Source organism: Dromiciops gliroides, chromosome 1, assembly GCF_019393635.1.
Source record: "Dromiciops gliroides isolate mDroGli1 chromosome 1, mDroGli1.pri, whole genome shotgun sequence".
Taxonomy (NCBI): domain Eukaryota; kingdom Metazoa; phylum Chordata; class Mammalia; order Microbiotheria; family Microbiotheriidae; genus Dromiciops; species Dromiciops gliroides.
In genome coordinates this window covers 713,470,780-713,491,434 of record NC_057861.1, presented here as the reverse complement: position 1 = coordinate 713,491,434, position 20,655 = coordinate 713,470,780, and the positions used below count along the sequence as shown (strand labels likewise).

The following is a 20,655-nucleotide window of genomic DNA, read 5'->3' as shown; positions in this document are numbered from 1 at the left end:
AGAGGCATTGAGGAGGCAGGCCAACATTCTCAATCTACATTGATTCAAAGAGAAGATTAAAAGGGTTCCCTGTTCTCAAGAAAGTTACATTGTCCAGGATACAAATGAGACTGATTGCTTTGAAATGCATATTCGAGTGAATTGATTAGCCTGAAGATCAATCACTTGGATAATTGAGACCAGAGAGAATAATTGTATACAGTTCTGAGAATGTCGAAGGTACCAGTGTTCCGCAATTAGAGAAACTAAAAGAGAAAAAAAGGAAGAGTTATACTAATTGATGATTAAGCTCTGACATTAATAATTTCAACTACAGTAAAATTCCAAATTTAAACTAATTCAAGAATGAGTCATCTTGAAATTCTCAGAAATAACCTCCTATCTTCACCCTCTCTCCCAAGTTGCCAGAAAGCCCAGTCCCTGAACAGCTACACTGGTGTTAAGAGAGAAGTGACATGCCAATTACACTGGGTGCTATTAGGAAAAAATGGTTTTGAAAGGGTGATTTCTGCATTTTTCCACTTTTAAGAGCTGTATTAGTAAGGTTTAATAAGAATGAAAACTGAAATTATGGCCAACTGTGAACTTAATAATACCCCAGTGGGAGCTCATTAACATCTCAACAGGTAAACCAAAGCATTATTTTAATTGCACATGATACCTCCCAAAACTAACTTTAAAAAAAAAATGTTGCATGGAAACTGCCCTCTGTTAAGAGCTCTCAGGTACACTAAGGCATTACTTTTCAGCTGTGCATTTTGGTGATCTGCCAACATCCCCAAGGAAATGAAAAGGTGAAGATATTCATTCCAACTTCCTTAAAGAGATTCACAGAGCCACAGATGTTTGATGGTGACCTAGCCATTCTATTCAATAAAAACTCTGTTAATGCAAAACTGGAACATCAGAATTAAAAAAAAAAAAACAACAACAACAACAGGTGTGTGCATGGTGGGGGGAAGGGATCAAGAAATTGAATAGGATTATATTGTGATGGCATATGATTCAGTTGTTCTCTTGCTTTGGGTTTGAGGAGGTTGCTGTATAATAACATAATCTAGTCTGCATCTGGAATTTACTCCCTTTTTACTTAGGTTGACAGATGTTGAAAAACAGTTGATCTTCATTGGGGCATGTTGCCAAATCCATCTGTTCAATGAATTCTTTTCCTGATGCTATGTGACTGTGTGGTGATTATGGGAGAGGCTTAAATGAAGGGAGGTGAGGGATCAATTTTATCAAACATTTAAATGGTGAGTTTGCTTAGCAGATTTCTGTGAATTTATTCACAAGTAGAACAAACAACATTGAATATATTCTTGCCTCCGATGAGGCAAACTTGATATTTTCCCCTCTCTTTCTATGTATTGGACTCAACTTTATATGAAATCATTCTGATAATCAGGTTTAATGAGTTTTGCAGTGTAACTTCAAAGTAACCTACTTTTTTAAAAAAAATGCTTTTAAGTTTCGCAGTCTTGTTCTGTTATCAATGACATACCATGGCTCAAATTATCATTATTGATGGGATCTAGGACAAGTCATTCAGCCTCTTTGGGCCTCAGTTTCCTAATCTGTAGAATGAGGGGGAAGACCTGGAAAACACAACCTTTAAGTTCCCTTCAAGGTTTAAAAATGATTTGAAATTTTATAGATTTTTTTCTTCCCAGCCTGATTTCTTTTAGGTGATAGCAGAGATTTAAGATCCTGAAATTTACATAGTTAACTTAAAGGATACATTAGAAATAAAAACAGAATTGGATACTTCAGGAAAGCAGACTTGTACCTGGATTTTCAATGACGAATGAGATGCAGGAGACCATTTCTACATTTCGTTCTCAGTGATATATAAAGCCCTAAGTTGAAGTCCTACTTCCCATGCAAACTGACTCTGTGACACTGGGCAAATCACTTAAACCTCATAGAGCTCTAGACTGCTTAGCTTAACATTCAGGTGCCTTTAAAAGTATGCTTAAGTCACAGATATCACTGGTACAGGAATTCCCTGTAAAATGACAGGTCCAGCCCTAGCCTATATTTATAAAGAACTTTAAAAATTTCAAAGCACTTTATATACATGATCTCATATTTTCCTTCTATTCTCACCACAATCTTATGTTGCATTTTTTTTTTTTAGTGAGGCAGTTGGGGTTAAGCAACTTGTCCAGGGTCACACAGCTAGTAAGTGTTAAGTGTCTGAGGCCAGATTTGAACTCAGGTACTCCTGAATCTAGGGCCGGTGCTTTATCCACTGCGCCATCTAGCAGCCCCAGAAGCTATTGCTTTTTAGGAGACAGACTACTTGTGGGTTAATTGAAGATGGAGGATGGAAACATAGATTTGAATTCATAAGATTTCAGATTTGAATCCTGGCCACGCTATCCATACCAACTGGAGCAAATCATTTCCATTCTCTGCTTCTTTATATATAAAATGGAGGGATGAGTAGATAAGATGCTCTTTATCATTGGCTCTATCTCTGTGCTCTATGGTACCCTAGCAATATTCCATGTCTAAGATATATTCCATTTGTTTTTGTAATAATGGCACAACATCTTAAGGATAGGGACTGGCCCTATGATTTCATTGATATTCAGGTCCTCCTGAACCCAGGGCCAGTTCCCTATCCACTGCGCCACCTAGCTGCCCCAAGTAGAACTAAAATTTTGTCATTGAGAGGAACTATAAGTACTGATTGGAAAATATTTTGTAGCTCCTAATTTTAGAGAGTTATTAAGAGCACTGAGTGAGTTTTCCATAGACACACAGTGAGTAGACACTGGAGGCACTACTTGAGCTTAGGTCTTTCTTAATCCAAGAGCAGCCTTCCATCTTTTCTCTCATACAGCATCTCACATCAGATATTATTATTCCCTTTATACAAATGAGAACAGGGAAGCTCTTATTGATCAAGTGATTTTCTCATGGTCAAACAGAATCAGAGGCATAGTTCACACCCAAATCATCCACTACAGCAAACTGCCTTAAATATTTGGATATTTGGGCCCTAATTTTCCAATTCATGATTTTCTAGTAAGCAAAGGTCGTTGCCACTGATAGTGTTCCCTCATTTGGGATGGAAGGGAAGTTGTAAATATTGTGGATATAATTTAAGAAATTATTTTCATTACTTGGAGTAGACTTATAAAAGGATTTAATGGCCTTAGAGGGTCAGGTTCTAAGATCCCAAATTAGGGAATAAAGTGAATTAGGATAATCTTAAACTATTATTTAAAATTACTAAAATTATGGGATGGAAAAAGGATAGAATCATGAATGTCATCTTGCCTTAGATGGACTATTCACACTGTCTAGGCACAGAACTGAAATGTTGATATTTAAGTCACCAAATAGGAGGAATAAAGAATTTCATCTCAGATAGATAGATAGATAGATTCACATAATGTTTTGCAGTAAGAGATTATCATCTGAGTTTGCCTGAACTGAAACACAACATACTTAGCAGTTACAGAATACAGTACCTTAAAACTGAGGGATATGGTCTAGCCATGCAATAGATAGAACTGCTTTTTTAAAATTTCTACATTCTATTCTATAAGTAGGTCTGGCTACTCAGGCCAGACATCTTTGGAGTGGGCAATACATCTGAACTTTTTAATCTGCCTTAAGCAACTTGAGAAGATATTTTAATACTCAATTGAAAGACAAGGGAACTACACCAGGGGCCGATTTGTTAGATGTAGTTGTCTCTGAAGTATCAGGTCGTGAGATAAAGAGCCTTCTGATAGATGGAGAATTCAGTTTCACAGACAATTTGAAGAATATACATTTCACAATTCCTTTAAATTATGAAAGGGGATGGAATTTATTCAGACTGTGGCTGGAAAGCTGTGAATACATTTTTAATTTGAATTGAACTTCAAGAATAAATTTATGAAGTTTTAAGAGCCAGAAGAGACCTTAATCAAACTCAAGTAAAAGACATCTTGTAGAGAAGGGAGATGGAGCAATATGGGCTCCAACTGGTCCATTGGGTTTTTTTTCTGCTTCTTTGGTCATTTAGATTTTTTTCTTCCTTTCAAGCTACTCAAAACCAAATTCCATAACATCATAACCACCAAACAGCAACTCAAGTAGTATTCAGTGGCTTTGTGTTTATAGGTGGATCAGAAGCTATTGCTTTTTTTTTTTTTTTTTTTTTTGGTGAGGCAATTGGGATTAAGTGACTTGCCCAGGGTCACACAGCTAATAAGTGTTAAGTGTCTGAGGCCAGATTTGAACTCAGGTACTCCTGAATCTAGGGCCGGTGCTTTATCCACTGCGCCATCTAGCAGCCCCAGAAGCTATTGCTTTTTAGGAGACAGACTACTTGTGGGTTAATTGAAGATGGAGGATGGAGACATAGATTTGGATTCATAAGATTTCAGATTTGAATCCTGGCCATGCTATCCATACCAACTGGAGCAAATCATTTCCATTCTCTGCTTCTTTATATATAAAATGGAGGGATGAGTAGATAAGATGCTCTTTATCATTGGCTCTATCTCTGTGCTCTATGGTACCCTAGCAATATTCCATGTCTAAGATATATTCCATTTGTTTTTGTAATAATGGCACAACATTTTAAGGATAGGGACTGGACCTATGATTTCATTGATATGGGGAACTCCCAAATAAGGAAATTCCCATCATAAAAGCAAGTAAACAACCTTCTCTATTCCTTATAGTCTTGGTAACCTAGAATATGGAGAAGTTTGAGTGACTTGCCCAGGGTCATACAGCCAAATGAATGACATCAATATTCCACAACCAACAGGAGCTGGGGGGTCACGGCATTGTGGGAGTTCACAAAAGACCCCATTGACCACAGATCACTGAAAAGTATTGCTCCATTTATTCATTATGTGTTTTGGCTGCAAGAAGAGGATAGGAAAGAAAAAAAAAATCTTGTCCACTGGGAACATTACACAATTTGAAACAAAAATATCTAAAACAAACATTTGCTGTGAAGCATTGGGGAAGAAACTGTGGCACCATCAGAGGGGTGGTTCTAGAATTGAGGGTGATAGAATGCAGAGTGAAGCATGATATTCTGAATAACTTTCAAAGCCTTGTGACTCTATGAAAAGAAAATTTAAAAAAAGAGAAGGAGTTTTAAATGTCCTAGATAAAGCTGCCTTTAAAAGCTCCTAAGTAGGAGAGCCCTTGGCTTTTTTCCATAGAAGTAGACTCTCGGCACTTAGTAAAGGAGCAGGTGGCAGACAGTTCATTTCAGATATGACTAGAAGGTATACACAGGTATATACTGCATACATTAAAGAGGAGGGACAGTATGTTTGCTGCTCTCAGACTATAGACCTTGTGCTCTGACAGCACATTTTAGCCTTTTTACCCACGGCTCACTTTGTAATTTTTATTGGTGTTCTATTATCTGGCTTTGGTTTCTTTGCTTTGGGGGAAATGCCTATTGTGTTGATGACATCACAGGCCACTAAAATACTCAAGTGTGGTCATTTGTTTATTCTACTCTCTTAAGCTTAGGGCCTCATCATCTCTCTTACTATGGTTTATTGTAATAGCTTCCTAATTGTTGGCCCTAACCATGTCAGTCCCCTACTCACAATCATCTCTGACACTAATTTGCCTGTAGAAAGTTGGATGGGTCACTGAAGATTTTTACCTTTAAAATTTTCTTTTTCTTCTGTAAAATCAAGGAGCCTAGCATTTATGGCCTCTACACTCTGACTCTAGCCAATCTTTTTAGTCCTTTTTTTCTGTTACTCCTCTTCTTATCCTCAGTGTTTCAGTCAACAACCAAACACACTACTCTATCTTTTGCCTCACTGTCTTTCCACATTCTATTTTCCATACCTGGAATGAGACAGTGTGGTGTAGTGGACTGTTCAGTTTAGAATTAGAGCACCTAAGTTCAAATCGCATCTCTAATGCTAACTCTGTGTATTACATTGGACTTAACCTCTTTGGCCTCATTTTCTCCAGTTGTAAAATGGGTGATCTTTTGGGCTAGATGATCTTTGAGATCTCTTTCTAGCGTGGAATTTTATACCTGTGAAGCTTTTTATGCCTGAGAGTTTTATATAGAAAAAGAGGGCATGAGACTAGATGACTTTTAAAATCATTTGAAGCTCTGAATCCATGATACTCTTCATGTCCACATCTCTCTACCTTTTTAAAGTATTGTTTTTAAGGTTCAGTTTAGGTGACATCTCTTTGATATTCCCTGAACTCCCTGTTAAGATTCACATATACAGTGTATATTTAATATAAACCTATATGTACACACAAATATAAATACATATACACAAATATACAATACATATATATATGGGTATGCACACATATTTGTGTATATATGTATATATGTACACATATATACTCACACATACACTTTCCTTCTCAGACTTTTGTACAGCACTCTGTTTAGGCATACCTCGTATCCTAGTCATCTGATATGTTACGTCCTCTTAGAGAATCCTAAAATGCTGGGGGGCGGCTAGGTGGTACAGTGGATAAAACACTGCCCCTGGATTCAGGAGCACCTGAGTTCAAATCCAACCTCAGACACTTGACACTTACTAGTTGTGTGACCCTGGGCAAATCACTTAACCCTCATTGCCCCACCAAAAAGAAGAGGAAGAAGAAGAAGAAGAAGAAGAAGAAGAAGAAGAAGAAGAAGAAGAAGAAGAAGAAGAAGAAGGAGACTCCTAAAATCCACGAAGACAGGGCTTATGATGTATTTATTTTTGCATTGCCTAAGCATAGCACATTATATCACACATAGTAGACATTTAATAAATGTTTTGAATGACAATTATGAATCTAGAACCATAGACACTTTAGGAAGAGTGAATTTGATTAGTTATCACTACAGGGAAGCTAGCTCATGGTATTCAGAATTAGACTATAAGTTACTGTGCAAATGACTGTTGAAGGAAAAGATACCTTTTAGACTACCTTCATTTTCTACTAAGAGTCCGGGAATTAATTTTCCATTATCACAACTGGCCAAACGTTTTTTGTTTTTTTTTTAATTTTTGCTTTTGTTTTTTTCGAAGAAAGCATCTGATTTTCTCTCCCCTTTAAAAAGGGATGTAATGAAATTAAAGAGGATACAGGAGAAAGCAATAGAATTGATGAACAGACAATCTGGTCGTGTGAGAAAGGGTTAAAGGTATTTGGACTGTTTATCCTGAAGAAGAGAAGGCTCAGGAGGGCACTTAATACCTGTCTTTGTGTATCTAAAATGTTATTGCGAGTTGTTCTTTATCGCCAGACAAATTTTCCATCTCCATGGCAGACTGACAAGAGGAAATGGACTTGAATAGCAGCAATAAAGAATTTTGTTAGATACCAAGAGAGGCTGTGGAATTTTTATCCCTGGAGGTTTTTGCAATAGGATCACAATCATCCATCTTCTTTTAGGTTTTGACCTGCCTAGAAGCAGTGAACTGGATCAGATAACTTCTTGAGGTCTAGACCTTGGGTCAAACAAAGAGGCAAAAGCAATTTGTCCTTAATGAAAATTATATTTAAAAATCCATGATGTTGATTAAAAGATATAATGCTAATTGTTATTAAAATTGACTTGTCCTTTTGTTAATTGTGGGCTTTAGCATATACCCAGCTACAACAAACAGCACAAAATAGTAGAGCTGGTTAGCTCAAATAGAATCACAAATATTTAAAAGAACATATCAAAATATTGGTTTATATGCAGCCCAAATTCTTTCTATCCTCTCTTCCTTATTGCAAAGATATTTTTCTGTGTGTACATCTTCTTTTGCATGCATGATTTTCTATATAATCTCTAACTTCTAGTAATATCATTGCAGTGTTCTGAGCATAGAGATAAGGGTGACAAGGTCATGGCAAGTTTGTATAACTCTAGAGGCACATTTGAGTCTTAAATAAGAAATCTACAAACATCTGTAATGAAAAGGGATAGACTATGGATGCTAATCATTGCCAGAGAGTCTATATGGCCATGAAGAAAGAAACCTATTTCATAGGGATTTTCATTCCTGAAATTGTGGGTACAGTTTAGAAAATGCATTTGCATTGGGGTATTTTACAATTCTGATGTTTTACTATAGCAACATAAATGCAAATTCACAGTGGAATTGCTGTTCCTTTAGAGAGCTGAATGTATCTTTATTAACGCTCCTTTACAGGTAGAAAGTGATTTTGTCTACGTAGGCATCTGTGCAGTAGCACAAAGCTTTTAAATTTCCGCAAGTTGAAATTGACGGAAATGTATTGCTATGCTTGGCTTCTCTTCTTTTTACTTCTTAGGTAGGAATTTGTGTGGCCATTTTTTTAACCCAAAAGTTTTATTCAATTTTGAGGTGCTCTGCCTAAAATGTTAAACTATAGAAGAGATAGCATCACATAGGAAGCAAGTGCATGATGTGAATAAAAAACCTTTGCCCCTATCTATATTTATATTTTCCATAAAATCGGAGATCAATAGACTATGTGGTATGTTTGGCAAAGACATGAGGAGAGGGTTTTCTATGGCACATGAGTCTGTTAGGGAGAGATATGTCTATGGGCATGAGTGTTTGGAGGAGAGAGAGCTAAGTCTCCAGGATCATTGCCTTACCCTTTCTTAAGACTATTATTTTGACCAGTTTGAAACTCTGCCCCTTATTACTTTAATGAACTAGGAGAAATCATTTTTCTCTTTGGGTCTATTTTCTCCTCTGTAAAATGTGGGAGTGGAATCGATGATCTCTGAGGGAATCTCCTATCTCTGAATCATCAATAATACTATGATGCTAGGTCCTCTGCTCCCTAAGACTTAGGGGACAGTATTTTAGGGACCGACCCTTTTTGTTAAGCTATCAGTTTCTTTCTCAGATATAATGAATGAAGAGAAAATGCAGGATATAGCTCAGAGCCATGCTTTCTAGCAAGCAACTATATTGCTCAGGCTAGAGCTAAGTCTCACATGCATGCTCTTGGTAATCTGATCAGCTCATTGTAGCTTAAGCCCAGTTCCCTCCAATTTTCTGAAGACAAACAGATGAATGAGGTCCCTACTATTCCTAAATTACAGGGACAAGGAATTATCACCTAGATTTAGGTTTAAGTGGGTAGATCACACCAGCTTATATTACCATAAAATAATGTCAAAGTAGGTAACATCCATACAGCACTTTAAGGATTACAAAATATTTATGTATGTTATATCATTTGATATTGTCAACTTCTATAAGTAAGATGGTGCAAGTACCATTTTTTTCTATTTTACAAAGAGGTAAACTGAGGCTTAGAGCTATAGATACATCTTGGAAGCACAGTGGGTAAGAGCCCTGGACCTGGAGTTGGAATACTTGAATTCAAATCCAACCTCAAACACTTACTAGTTATCTGACCTTGGACAAGACACTTAACTTCTCTTAATATTATTTTCCTTATTTGTAAAATTAAATAGTACCTACATTATAGGGTTGTAAGGACCAAATAAAATAACATATGTATAGCTTTTTGCAAACCTTAAAGCTATTCTTACCTAAAGACCCACAAGACAGTTTTTACAGAGATGAAATTTGAACCTTCCCCTCTCCATGATCTTTCCGCTACATCATATAACCCCTCATCAAAGAAACTCCCAAGGTCATACTGTCCTGAGAGTGTCCCAACAATGGAAGCAGAAACAAAGTGATTGGCTTTCCTGACAAATAGCTCTAATCATGGCCCCACTATCATTCCTGGCGCTTGCCTGGGATAATTACCTGGGCATTAGCTGGACATTAGCTGAAGACAACTCATCATAGCTGCATTCTTATTGCTGCTTCTCCTGTCTTGCGCCATCATATTTTCTTCTTCCTTGGCTGCTTCATTACCATAACCTCTGTTATAATTTAGTGAACCAGTCAAACACCTGTATGCCTATGTGATAGTGATGGTGATGATTATGGTGATGGTCCATGCCTTGTGTGTGGGGGGGGTAAGGAATTGGTTGTCAACCATGCATTGAGGGCATTCCTCTGTCCTTGGTAGAAATTGTGTCTCTCATTGTTAATGAAAGTATACTTTGTAATGATAGGGAGTTTTGAAGACCACTTACCTTTGGGGTTAAGTTAGAGCTATTTTAGATATTAAAGAAACTGAGGAAATGGACAGAATTAATAACCTGAACCAGGACATGTTTCATCAATCATTGAGCAGAAAATCCATCAGGCATTTATGTTCTGCCAAAGAGCTGCCTCTTGGAAGTGTGCCTCTGACAGGAAATGTTAACATACTGGGCAGTCACACAGGAAGAGCCAGAAAGTCTGCTTTTGGTTGTTGGAGGGAGCCAGTGTAAGACAGAAGGGCTCCAGGAAAGAAGCCTTTAGAAGAAACCCACAGAGCTATTTTTTGAGGCTAGGTCTAAATGATAAGTTAGCTCATAGATAAGAAAGTTGAGGTTCCCTGAAGATTAGGGTCAGCCATAACAAGCCAATGAATATGCTTTATACAAACCAAACAGTGCACAGAGGATTTTAAGGAGCCCAGAGGCATAAGGAAGGACTGCAAGGTAAAGACTGTCCTTGTCTGAAGCCAAAGGAATCAATTTTGGTGGCAGATACAATAGCACCTTCTTTTAAAAACAGCCAAGCACCACTACAAGAGCAGAGAACTGTAGGACAGCCCAGGGTCCTGTACCCAAAAATGGGTTCAAGAATCATATCATGTGACAGTCTGAAAACTAGTTTTAATCACAGCCTCTCATGCCAAGCAAGATGGATTCAAGGAAGAATCCAGTCAAATCATCCAAAAAAATATTTGTTTAAAATTTAAGTTGCTAGGGTAAGAATTAGTTTTTTTTTTTCTAAACTCATTTCTGGAAATGTTTTTGTACTCTCTTCTTTTCCCTTTAGCTTTCTACTTAAAGTTCCTTTTGAAGATTCTCAGCTAAACTAAAAGTGAAAGGCATTTCCCAACATATTAGGAGAAAAGAGGTGGAGCAGGTCTCTTCTCTCCATCCTTAGTAAGGTGGTGTAGTGACTAAAGTACTAGTCATGTGATCAGGAAGGCCTGGTTTCAAATACGGCCTCAGATAATTACTAGCTGTGTGACCCTGAGCACTTAACCTCTGTCTGCCTTAATTTTCCTCAACTGTAAAAGAGGGATGGTGATGATGATGATAACACCTATCTCACAATGTTTTCGTGAAGATCAAATGAGATAATATTTTAAAGTGTTTAGAACATTGACTACTACCTAGTGGGTACTTAATAAGTAATTATTTCTTTCCTTGTCATCAGAGCTACCCAGGACCACCACTTGACTCTAGGGAATTTTGCTACTTCTCAAGTTTATGAAACTATTTGGCCAATATATTTTTTTCAGATCCATAACTCTGAGATTTCATTAATGTATTTCTACTACTAAACCATGACAGGTATACTTGCTCTGTCATTTGTTTCCATTCAGCCACCATTCCCGTTTTCTGGTTGCCCGTACCAGGTTGGCATAGTCTGGCATAGTCCTTATAAACATCATATGTTGTAGGACCTCATCACCCAAATACAGTATATATTTTGTGACACCACCAAGTTAGGGGTTCGCACATAACTTTCTGGGAAATGTACTCCTATGAATTTTGCCCAGAGATCCAGGTTCCTGATCCCAACTACTTGGGGACTATGGAGTCCATGGGCATATCCCTAGAGAGAGGGAAAGAAACATGCTCCAAAAAGCCAAGTTTTGTAGTTATCAGAGTTCTCCCAGCTCAGAATATGAGGAGAATCTTGAAAAATAAAACAGATAAAACTGAAAACTCAAGAAGTGGACAGGAACATTGCCTTTTCACCTGTAATATAGTATTTACGACATTTTATCAAGGTGTTCTGGAACACACCTCTGCTAACTGTTATTCTAGACTTTGCATTTGGGGTTGCATCCACTCCCTCTTCTCCTCTCTCTAAACAAATACATACACATGCCCCTTCTCACCTCATAATTAATAATAGGGTAAATTAAGATTTAGCATTTCCCTTAAAGGGACGTTAATAATCTTACATACATCATCTCATTTTATCTTCACAACCATGTGAACCATTGGGCACATTATGAAAGCAAAGTTCAGAGTTTCAATATCTTGTCCACAATAAGAAAGCTAGTGTGAGAGCCCAGATTCAAACTCAGTCTTCTGCTTTCAAATTTAAAGCTATCTCTAGTTCTTAGAATGCATTCCATTTTTTCCTATTGCCTATTAGAATCACCAGATTCTTTCAAAGCTCACCCCAAGATCTGTTGAACATGTTAGATCTTTCCTTATCTCTCAATCAGTCCCAGTAATTGGTCCACCCTCAAAAATTATTTATTTGCTTGGGGTGTGTGTGTATATACATATATATGAATATATGTATATATATGTATGTACATATATATACACATATACATATATTATATATATTTATGTTTATTAATATTTATGAAGCCTGTTATGAGATACAGGAGTCATTATCCCAACTCATACTCACACTTTTGGGTCCCAATTTTGTTGCTAGATAGCAACATCGTCCTTTAAGGGTTCTGGGGGGTGGCATGGTATGCCTGAGAAATCAAAATGTCTTTCTTATGATATCTGTTCAAGCTCTTATTCTGGTGTCTGTCCCAATATTATTTATCATTTTCAGTGAATATTTCTTTAATACTGTTGAGCAGTAGCCCACTTTCAATTTAATTAATTAACATCAGTTAACTTCTATAAAGTGTTAGTTATTAAGGAGAAATGATAAGAACAGGAGTAACAAAGTATTTTTCTCTAACAGCAGACACACTGGGGAGAGTGGGCTCAAGGGGCAGCTAGGTGGTGCAGTGGATAAAGCACTGGCCCTGGATACAGGAGAACATGAGTTCAAATCAGGCCTCAGACACTTGACACTTACTGGTTGTATGACCTTGGGCAAGTCACTTAGCCCTCATTGCCCTGCCCAAAAGAGAGGGGGGTGGTGCTCAAACTTAAAGGGATAGCGACAAAGCATTCACTCACCAAATTTACTTTCAAATATGGCATTTTTCTTTTTTTTTGGTGAGGCAATTGGGGTTAAGTGACTTGCCCAGGGTCACACAGCCAGTAAGTGTTAGGTGTCTGAGGCAGGATTTGAACTCAGGTCTTCCTGACTCCAGGACCAGTGCTATATCCACTCTGCCCCCTAGCTGCCGCAAAATATGGCATATTTAAAACATAGATTTGTTCCTTCGATGATAAGACACTTCATCTAGGCCAGGTCAGTGCTGTGCTGGGTTCCTCACTAGCATTGGTTTCAGAAGCCAGTGCTCTGATATTGACACAAGTAACTGGACCTCTGGCCAGGGGCTTTTTCAACCTTTCAAAACTTATGAGGAAGCTTATAAGCCTAGTCCATTTATCCCCACTACTCCATTACATAGCAAGAGAAAAAACAGCCATGCCATTAGCCCAAATGGGAGGAAAAGGCGGCCAGTGCCACCTCTTTCCCCACCCGGAGAAGTTTACGGCAGTCCTTGCCTTGATCACAACTAGCAAAGGGAAAGATCTATTTTGACTACTTAGTGCTTTTTTTGTATGTGCTCTTAGGTCTGGCCTCACAGCCAATCAAGGGGCTTTTCTTCACCATGCAATAAGTAGACAGTTAACTCTCATATAATACCTATTCATGGGTTGAAGTGGAAAGCCAGGGCCCTTCATTTCATGTCATCATGTACCTCATCAAACATCTATGTGAATCCCCTTCTCGTGCTTCTGAAACTAATCCTTCATTGACTAGTCCTATATTACACACACATAAACACATACACACACACACACACACACACACACACACACACAAACACATGCCCATTTTGTTTCTTTCATTTTTTTTGTTATGTTTCTTTGGTCTCTGTTCCTATTAGTGTTCCTAGTGCATGACAGGGACTATATAAATAAAAATTGAATTGAGCTAGACAAAACCTCTTTTGTCCTACTGCCTCTCCCTTTACTCTCATCTCCATCCAGCTAAGGCCTTTCCCTCTCCAATCCATATCTTCCTTTACCTTCTTTTCCACTATACCCTATGGAATCCTTCACCATTTTTAAGAAACTCCTATTTTCCCTAGATGTCTTCCTCTCACGTTATTTCCCATTTGAAATCTAAGTTGTTTTGTTGGGTTTTTTTGACAGCAAGGCTGGCTATTTTTTCACTCACACCTGCAACACAGAGACTGGAGAAATAGGGATATTCCTTCGCATTCATCTTTGTAAATTCTCCTTATTCATCAATCCCTTCTCCATTAAGGTCACTCCATCCTATCCAGATCCATCCTGTGAGTTGCTATCTGTGATTTTATTGTAGTCTTTCTTAAGCTCACCTTTCTCCCATCCAAGGACCATGGTTTCCCAGTTCTCCTACCTCTTCAACTTCTGAACAAATGCTGATTTCATCATTTGAGTATCTGCATCTATTTCTACTATATACAAGGAAGATAATTTATGACTCTATACCTCTGTGAATCCCTAGGTCAACTGAATTTGATCTAGAAGTCAGAATTCCAAGTTAGAATTTGTTCCAGGTGGTGAACTGGAAAATTACATAATATTAGGTTCAATTGAAAAAAAAAAATGGTGACATTTAGCCTGAGTTAGAGAAGAAGATGGTGACTTTAGCATCTGTTTTGTGTTTTCAAAGGACTATTCTACGGAAAAGAGATAAAGCTTATTCTGTTTTCCCTGAAAAGCAGAAGTGAGAACAATAGGTAAAAGGCAGGAAATTCAGTCTGAAGTCTAGAAACAAAACAAAACAAAACAAAAACCCCTTTCCTAACCATGATACCTGTCCAAAAGTACAATGATCTTTTTAGAGGTTGTATATTCCTTATCACTAGAGTTCTTTAAGCAGAGGTTGAATATTTTTTTTTTTTGGTGAGGCAATTGGGGTTAAGTGACTTGCCCAGGGTCACACAGCTAGTAAGTGTCAATTGTCTGAGGCCGGATTTGAACTCAGGTACTCCTGACTCCAGGGCCAGTGCTCTATCCACTGCACCACCTAGCTGCCCCAAGGTTGAATATTTTGATTCTTCTCAAGTAGAGTTTGGACTGGATGGTCACCAAGATCTCTTACAATTGTGATATGTTGTCATTCTCTTATGCTAAAATGTAGTTCATTTTAGATTGTAAAAAAAAATAAGCGACTCTTTTATATCACATTTATCTTCCTTTGGCACAAACCTTGTGTTTAAGTTAAACTGTTACTAGAATTGTATGTCATATCTTGATCAATTTTTTGTATCATCTTCTATCCTTTTCAGATCCCCCAGATTAGTTATGCCTCAACTGCACCAGAATTAAGTGATGACCGGAGGTATGATTTCTTCTCTCGAGTGGTCCCACCAGATTCCTTCCAGGCCCAGGCTATGGTGGATATTGTGAAAGCTTTGGGATGGAATTATGTCTCCACTCTTGCATCAGAAGGAAGTTATGGAGAAAAAGGTGTTGAATCCTTCACCCAGATTTCCAAAGAGGCAGGTAGGAAAAGTACTGAAGTATAAGACTAACACCCTATAAATATCTCTGTTCTTATGTTTTATTCAGTTTACATTATCCTAACATCACTCCAACATTGTTTTTTTGCTTTCACACTTCTTCTAAAGTGAATTTGGGACATGATCATTTATAATGCTTGGTTGGCTTTCAGAAATAAAGTTTTTAAGGATGCGAAATTTAAACTGAAAGAGTGCTAGTAGAAAACAAAAGAAACATCTTACTAAAATTTATATGACTGTTGCTTAAAATCTCATCAAACATCTATAAGTATATCCCAGGTAGAAACCTGCCCATTTGCAAATAGTTGCACCCATTAATGAATGGCCAATGACCTGTCATTCAAATGAAGGCAAGCCTTTAGGGCCATAAGAAACAACCACAGTGGTGATGGGCTTTGAAAGAAGAGTATCTGGGATATATGCAGTATTCCCTGTGCTTAATTCTAACCAGAATAAATAGCATAGGGACAAGAGAAGATAATTGTGAGGCTTTGAAATCTCTGCTTTGATAGAAGAAAAAATGCAGCCTTCCACCTTCAGCCTTGGGAATAAGTTCACTTTTCTTTTCTCAAGTTAGAGCCAAGGACTCCAAATACTTGGTCAGACGTGGCCAGTTATACTCAAATGAGGAGATTTTTAAAGAAAGATTATATAAAATGTAAGATGATGCACAAAAGTACTTTCTTTCCTTCACATGTGGAAATACTTTCAGACTTGATACATTTGGCTGGTTTTATAAAATATTCTCCCTTAAAGAGATATCCTGAAATCAGATGCTTATTTTATTTTATTTTGCAACAATTCCTCTGCCCTCATTATCTTATTCTTATTGATGTTTATGTGACAGTTTTGTACTCTGGCGTGATTGAAACAGGGAGCTATGTAATGGAAAGAGAGACTATACAAATGGCAACAGGAACATTGATTGCAGAGTTTACACTGTAGACATTTGTATTATTTTGTATGCAGGTTTGTTTATATAGGGATGGCTCTCCTAAGCTCAGTTTCCACAGCTCTGAAATGAGGTGGTTGAACTAGATCATGTTTATTGTTCCTTTCAGATCTATCTGAAGACCTAAAGTCATTCTTATCACCCAGTTCATGTCTTAACTGTCATTCAACTGCATCTCACCTAGGATGAGTTGCCATGAATTAAAAGTTCATATGTTTACAGCTATTTCAAAATTCCATGCTGATTTTTAAAACATACTGAAAATTTATGACACAGCTGCATTCCTAGAAACACCTGACCCTATTTCTCCTTGTGACTCCAAAGGAAGCAGCTGTGAATGCTTTTGCTCTCCTTCTCTAGGGAGTTATTTTAACTTTATTTCCATTTTTTCTTTCTATTCTTGATTCTTCTCTTATTAACATTGGTGGGAAGAGCAGAGTGGTGTTTCATGATGAGTGAATGGGGTTGTGGAAGGAGGTTTTGCTCTTGGTTTTCTTACTGTTGAGCAATCGTTATTGGAATCATCTAGCTTTTCTTTCTCTGTATCTTTTGATGCTTTCTAAATATCCCCCTTCCTTAAATGGCAGGTGATGGGAGGGATCCCTATTACACTGGATGCCTGAGCTAAGATGCCAAAATATTCTGACAGGATATACTTGTGATCCAAATCTAATGAGTGGGAAAAAAATAAAAGAAATATAAACCGTAGACTTCTATATAGAAAATAAACTTTGCAAGTACAAAATAGGAGAGTTATGACTAGACATTAGTGGAGATTTAAAAAATAATAACATTAGGGTTTTAAAGAACTCAAACTCAATATGAGTCAGCTTTGAGAGGATGCAATCATAAAAGCTAGCATGGTTTTGGATTGTAATGAATATCATAATGCCCAGATCACGGGAGATTAATGAGATCACAGGTCTGCTATACTTTGCCCTGTTACCCAGACTTGTCCAGGAATGACACTGACATATATCTAGAGCAAGCCAACAAGGAGAGTGTAGACTATACTACTGAAGCCATTTAAAATTATTTGGACTAAAAAAGAGAAGTATTAGGGAGAACATAATAGCTGTCTTCAAGTATTTGTTGATCTGTCATGTGGAAGAGGAGGTCTACTTGGCTCTAGAGAACAAAAGGAAGAACTGTAGGCTGAAGTTGCTTAAACGCAGATTTTTGACTAAATACAAGCCAAAAAAAAAAAAAAATCGCCAATTAGAGCAATTCCAAAGTGAAATTTCCCGCCTCAGGAAGCAACTGGTTTCCCCTCACTGGAGCTCTTCAAGTAGGAACTGGATTAGCACTTATTAGGGATATTATTATAGAGGGGATTTTTGTTCAAGTACAGTTTAGAATTTATCGCCTCTAAAGTATCTTCTAACTGTAAGATTCTATTATCCTAGAAAGGTTGCCTGAAATATCAGATGTCCCAGTTGGATACCAGTGGTTTTCAACAGCCTAGAATGATTCATTAGCTATAATAAAATTAAATTTATTATCAGCAAGTGAAAATTCCTGACCTTTGGTTCAGAAAATTAGCTGCATATTACTAGGATGGGCCAGAGGCATGGCTAAACAACAGTTCATATGAAAAAAGTATTGTGGGGCAGCTAGATTGCTCAGTGGATAGAGCACCAGCCCTGGAGTCAGGAGGACCTGAGTTCAAATCTGGCCTCAGACACTTAACACTTACTTAGCTGTGTGATCCTGGGCAAGTCACTTAACCCCAATTGCCTCACACACACAAAAAAAGGTATTGTGTAGGCTGTATCAAAAAAAAGAAAAAAAAAAAACAAACGCATAGGGGGGCAGGTAGGTGGTGCAGTGGATAAAGCACCAGCTCTGGATTCAGGAGGACCTGAGTCCAAATCTGGCCTCAGACACTTAACTAGCTGTGTGACCCTGGGCAAGTCACTTAACCCTCATTGCCCTTAAAAAAAAGCATAACATCCCATGTGAGGTAAATGAGGGGAAAATCCCACTGTATTCTGCTCTGGTAATACCCTGTCTGAATAGCCAACTTAGTTTGGGGATCATATTTTAGGAAAGACACTGACAAAATGGAATGTTTCCATATGAAAGCAACTCATATGATAAACAAATTTGAAATTATGGTATACAAGGTTAGGGTAATAAAAACTAGAAATATTTTACTTGATGAAAAAGATTAGGGGACAGTGATAGCTGTTTTCAAGTGTTTTTAGGAATTGTCACAGAGCGTTCGGATTTGTCATACTTGGCTCCAGGGAAGGACTGAAAGGGCTGGGAGGAAGTTGCTTGAAAGCAAATATAAATAAAAACTACCTAATCTTCAGAGATGTTCAAAAATGGAACAGATTGTGCCAAGAGGTGTTCAGCTCTCTGAGATGGTAGGTTTTCAAGTAAAGGTTGTATGACCACTTTTTTTTAGGGTAAAATGTTTTTATAGCTTTATTTTTAAATATAATTTTGATAACTGAAATAATATCATAAATACTAAATGAAATATTGATTTCAGATACTTTTGAAATACATATAGACCCTCAATGACATAAACACAGACTGCAATTGATATCTTTAGTGAAAGGGATGATCACTTTTTAGGTATATTTTAGAGATATTTCCTATCCAGGGATGTATTCAGGGATGCAATTCTGCGAATGGGTGAGCTGAAATAATGATATTTACAGCTATCAGTGATAAGTTTAACTCTAGAGAGATAGACAATGGTAAAGCATTTTGTCCTATTGTAACAATGTCCTATATAAAAGGCAATGATTATTATTTTATATTATCCTTCTTTAGTATGTGTCATGATGAGAGATGGTGTTTCATTGTAGTTTGAAAGCCAGCCTTAAAACTAGGAAGACTTGGATTTTAAAAGTCCTGCCTTAGAAACATTGTGGTTCTTTGACCCTGGACAATGCACTTTAACTTCCCAGTGGTTTAGGCCACTCTCTATAACTCTAAGTTGTAGAGAAGAAAGTAATTTGCACTGATAGAATGAATGTCCTAACATAGGCATTCACCTTACCAATGAAATTCTAAGTCCAGGTTCCATCCCTATTCCTAAAGGTTGTTACATGGGATTTGTATACACAGTAATACATATCAGCATGTTGTATAAAAGGATAGCTGGATAATGCAGTATATAGAACACTGGGCCAGGGATAAAGAAGATCCAATCCTCAGACACTTCAAATCTGTCCTCAGACACTTGCTAATTGTATGACCCTAGGTAAGTTACTTAACCTCTACCTCAGTTTCTCATCTGCAAAAGGAAGACACACTAGAGAAGGAAATGACAGACTACTCCGAATTATTGTGGACAACGTCCATGGGCTCAAGTATTTTTGAATATGACTGAACAACAGCATTATATTAACAGTGACAAAATCAAGATAGCAAAAACCTAATGGGTATGGTGTCACATTAGCTAGGATAATTCAAAAAGGACTTGAGCGATGGGCATGAGGCCAAGCTGACAGGTCGTAATTGGTATAATTAGTTGTATAAACATTCACTGTCCTAGAGACATGGATGTTTTAAAGTGAGAGGCATGTAAGTCCTCCTCACTCTCTGTGCCAACATTGGAGTCCAACTGTTGGCTCGAAGATATTGAAGCATGTGAGATATGTAATGTGGTCACATCTGTTGGTCAGGATTTACTTCCATTGGGCTAAATAAGGTTGTTCTTTATGGCCCAATTGGCTGCAGTGACAGTTGATCCTGAGACACGCCTCTGTTATTGCTGGCTGTAGCTTCTCTGTGGGCTTAAAATCAGAATTAAAAAACAAACAAACAAGCAAAAAAAAAAAAACAACAACAACAACAAACCAGCCTGGGTCATATACTCATGACTGCATGCTCTGAAAGAACCCAAAGATTCCTACCAACATAGCCTCAAGTATCAGTATGGATTTTTTAAGATGCTCTGCATCTACAAGGTCACAACCCATCAGCAAGGACTCATCTATCATGCCCTAGAAAAGGAAATAGATTTAATGATGTCAGAGGAAACTAGCCAGTATCTTCGCAAGCTGCCATGTAATTCTTTTTGGCAAGCAGAAGTCTATTCACAGCCTTTCCAAACTGACAGAGGGAAACTCAATAGCTATCATTCTTGCTTGGAAACTCTGGAAGAATTAAAGAAGTGAGAATACCTTTCTATGAAGAAGATTTTTCAAAGAAGGCTCCGGGATTGTTTCAGGATGATACCATTTCATCAGATATTTGTATCT

At 37.5% G+C, this 20,655-nt stretch overlaps 1 protein-coding gene across 2 annotated transcripts in view; it reads left to right on the top strand.

Moving 5' to 3' along the window:
- Nucleotides 1-20,655, top strand: part of GRM7 (glutamate metabotropic receptor 7) — a 995,782-nt gene that overhangs the window by 303,181 nt on the left and 671,946 nt on the right. For both annotated transcript variants that reach the window (XM_043978848.1, XM_043978847.1), the window contains exon 2: nucleotides 15,247-15,463. In XM_043978848.1, the coding sequence (XP_043834783.1) occupies nucleotides 15,247-15,463 (217 nt within the window). The remainder of the gene's footprint in view (nucleotides 1-15,246; nucleotides 15,464-20,655) is intronic.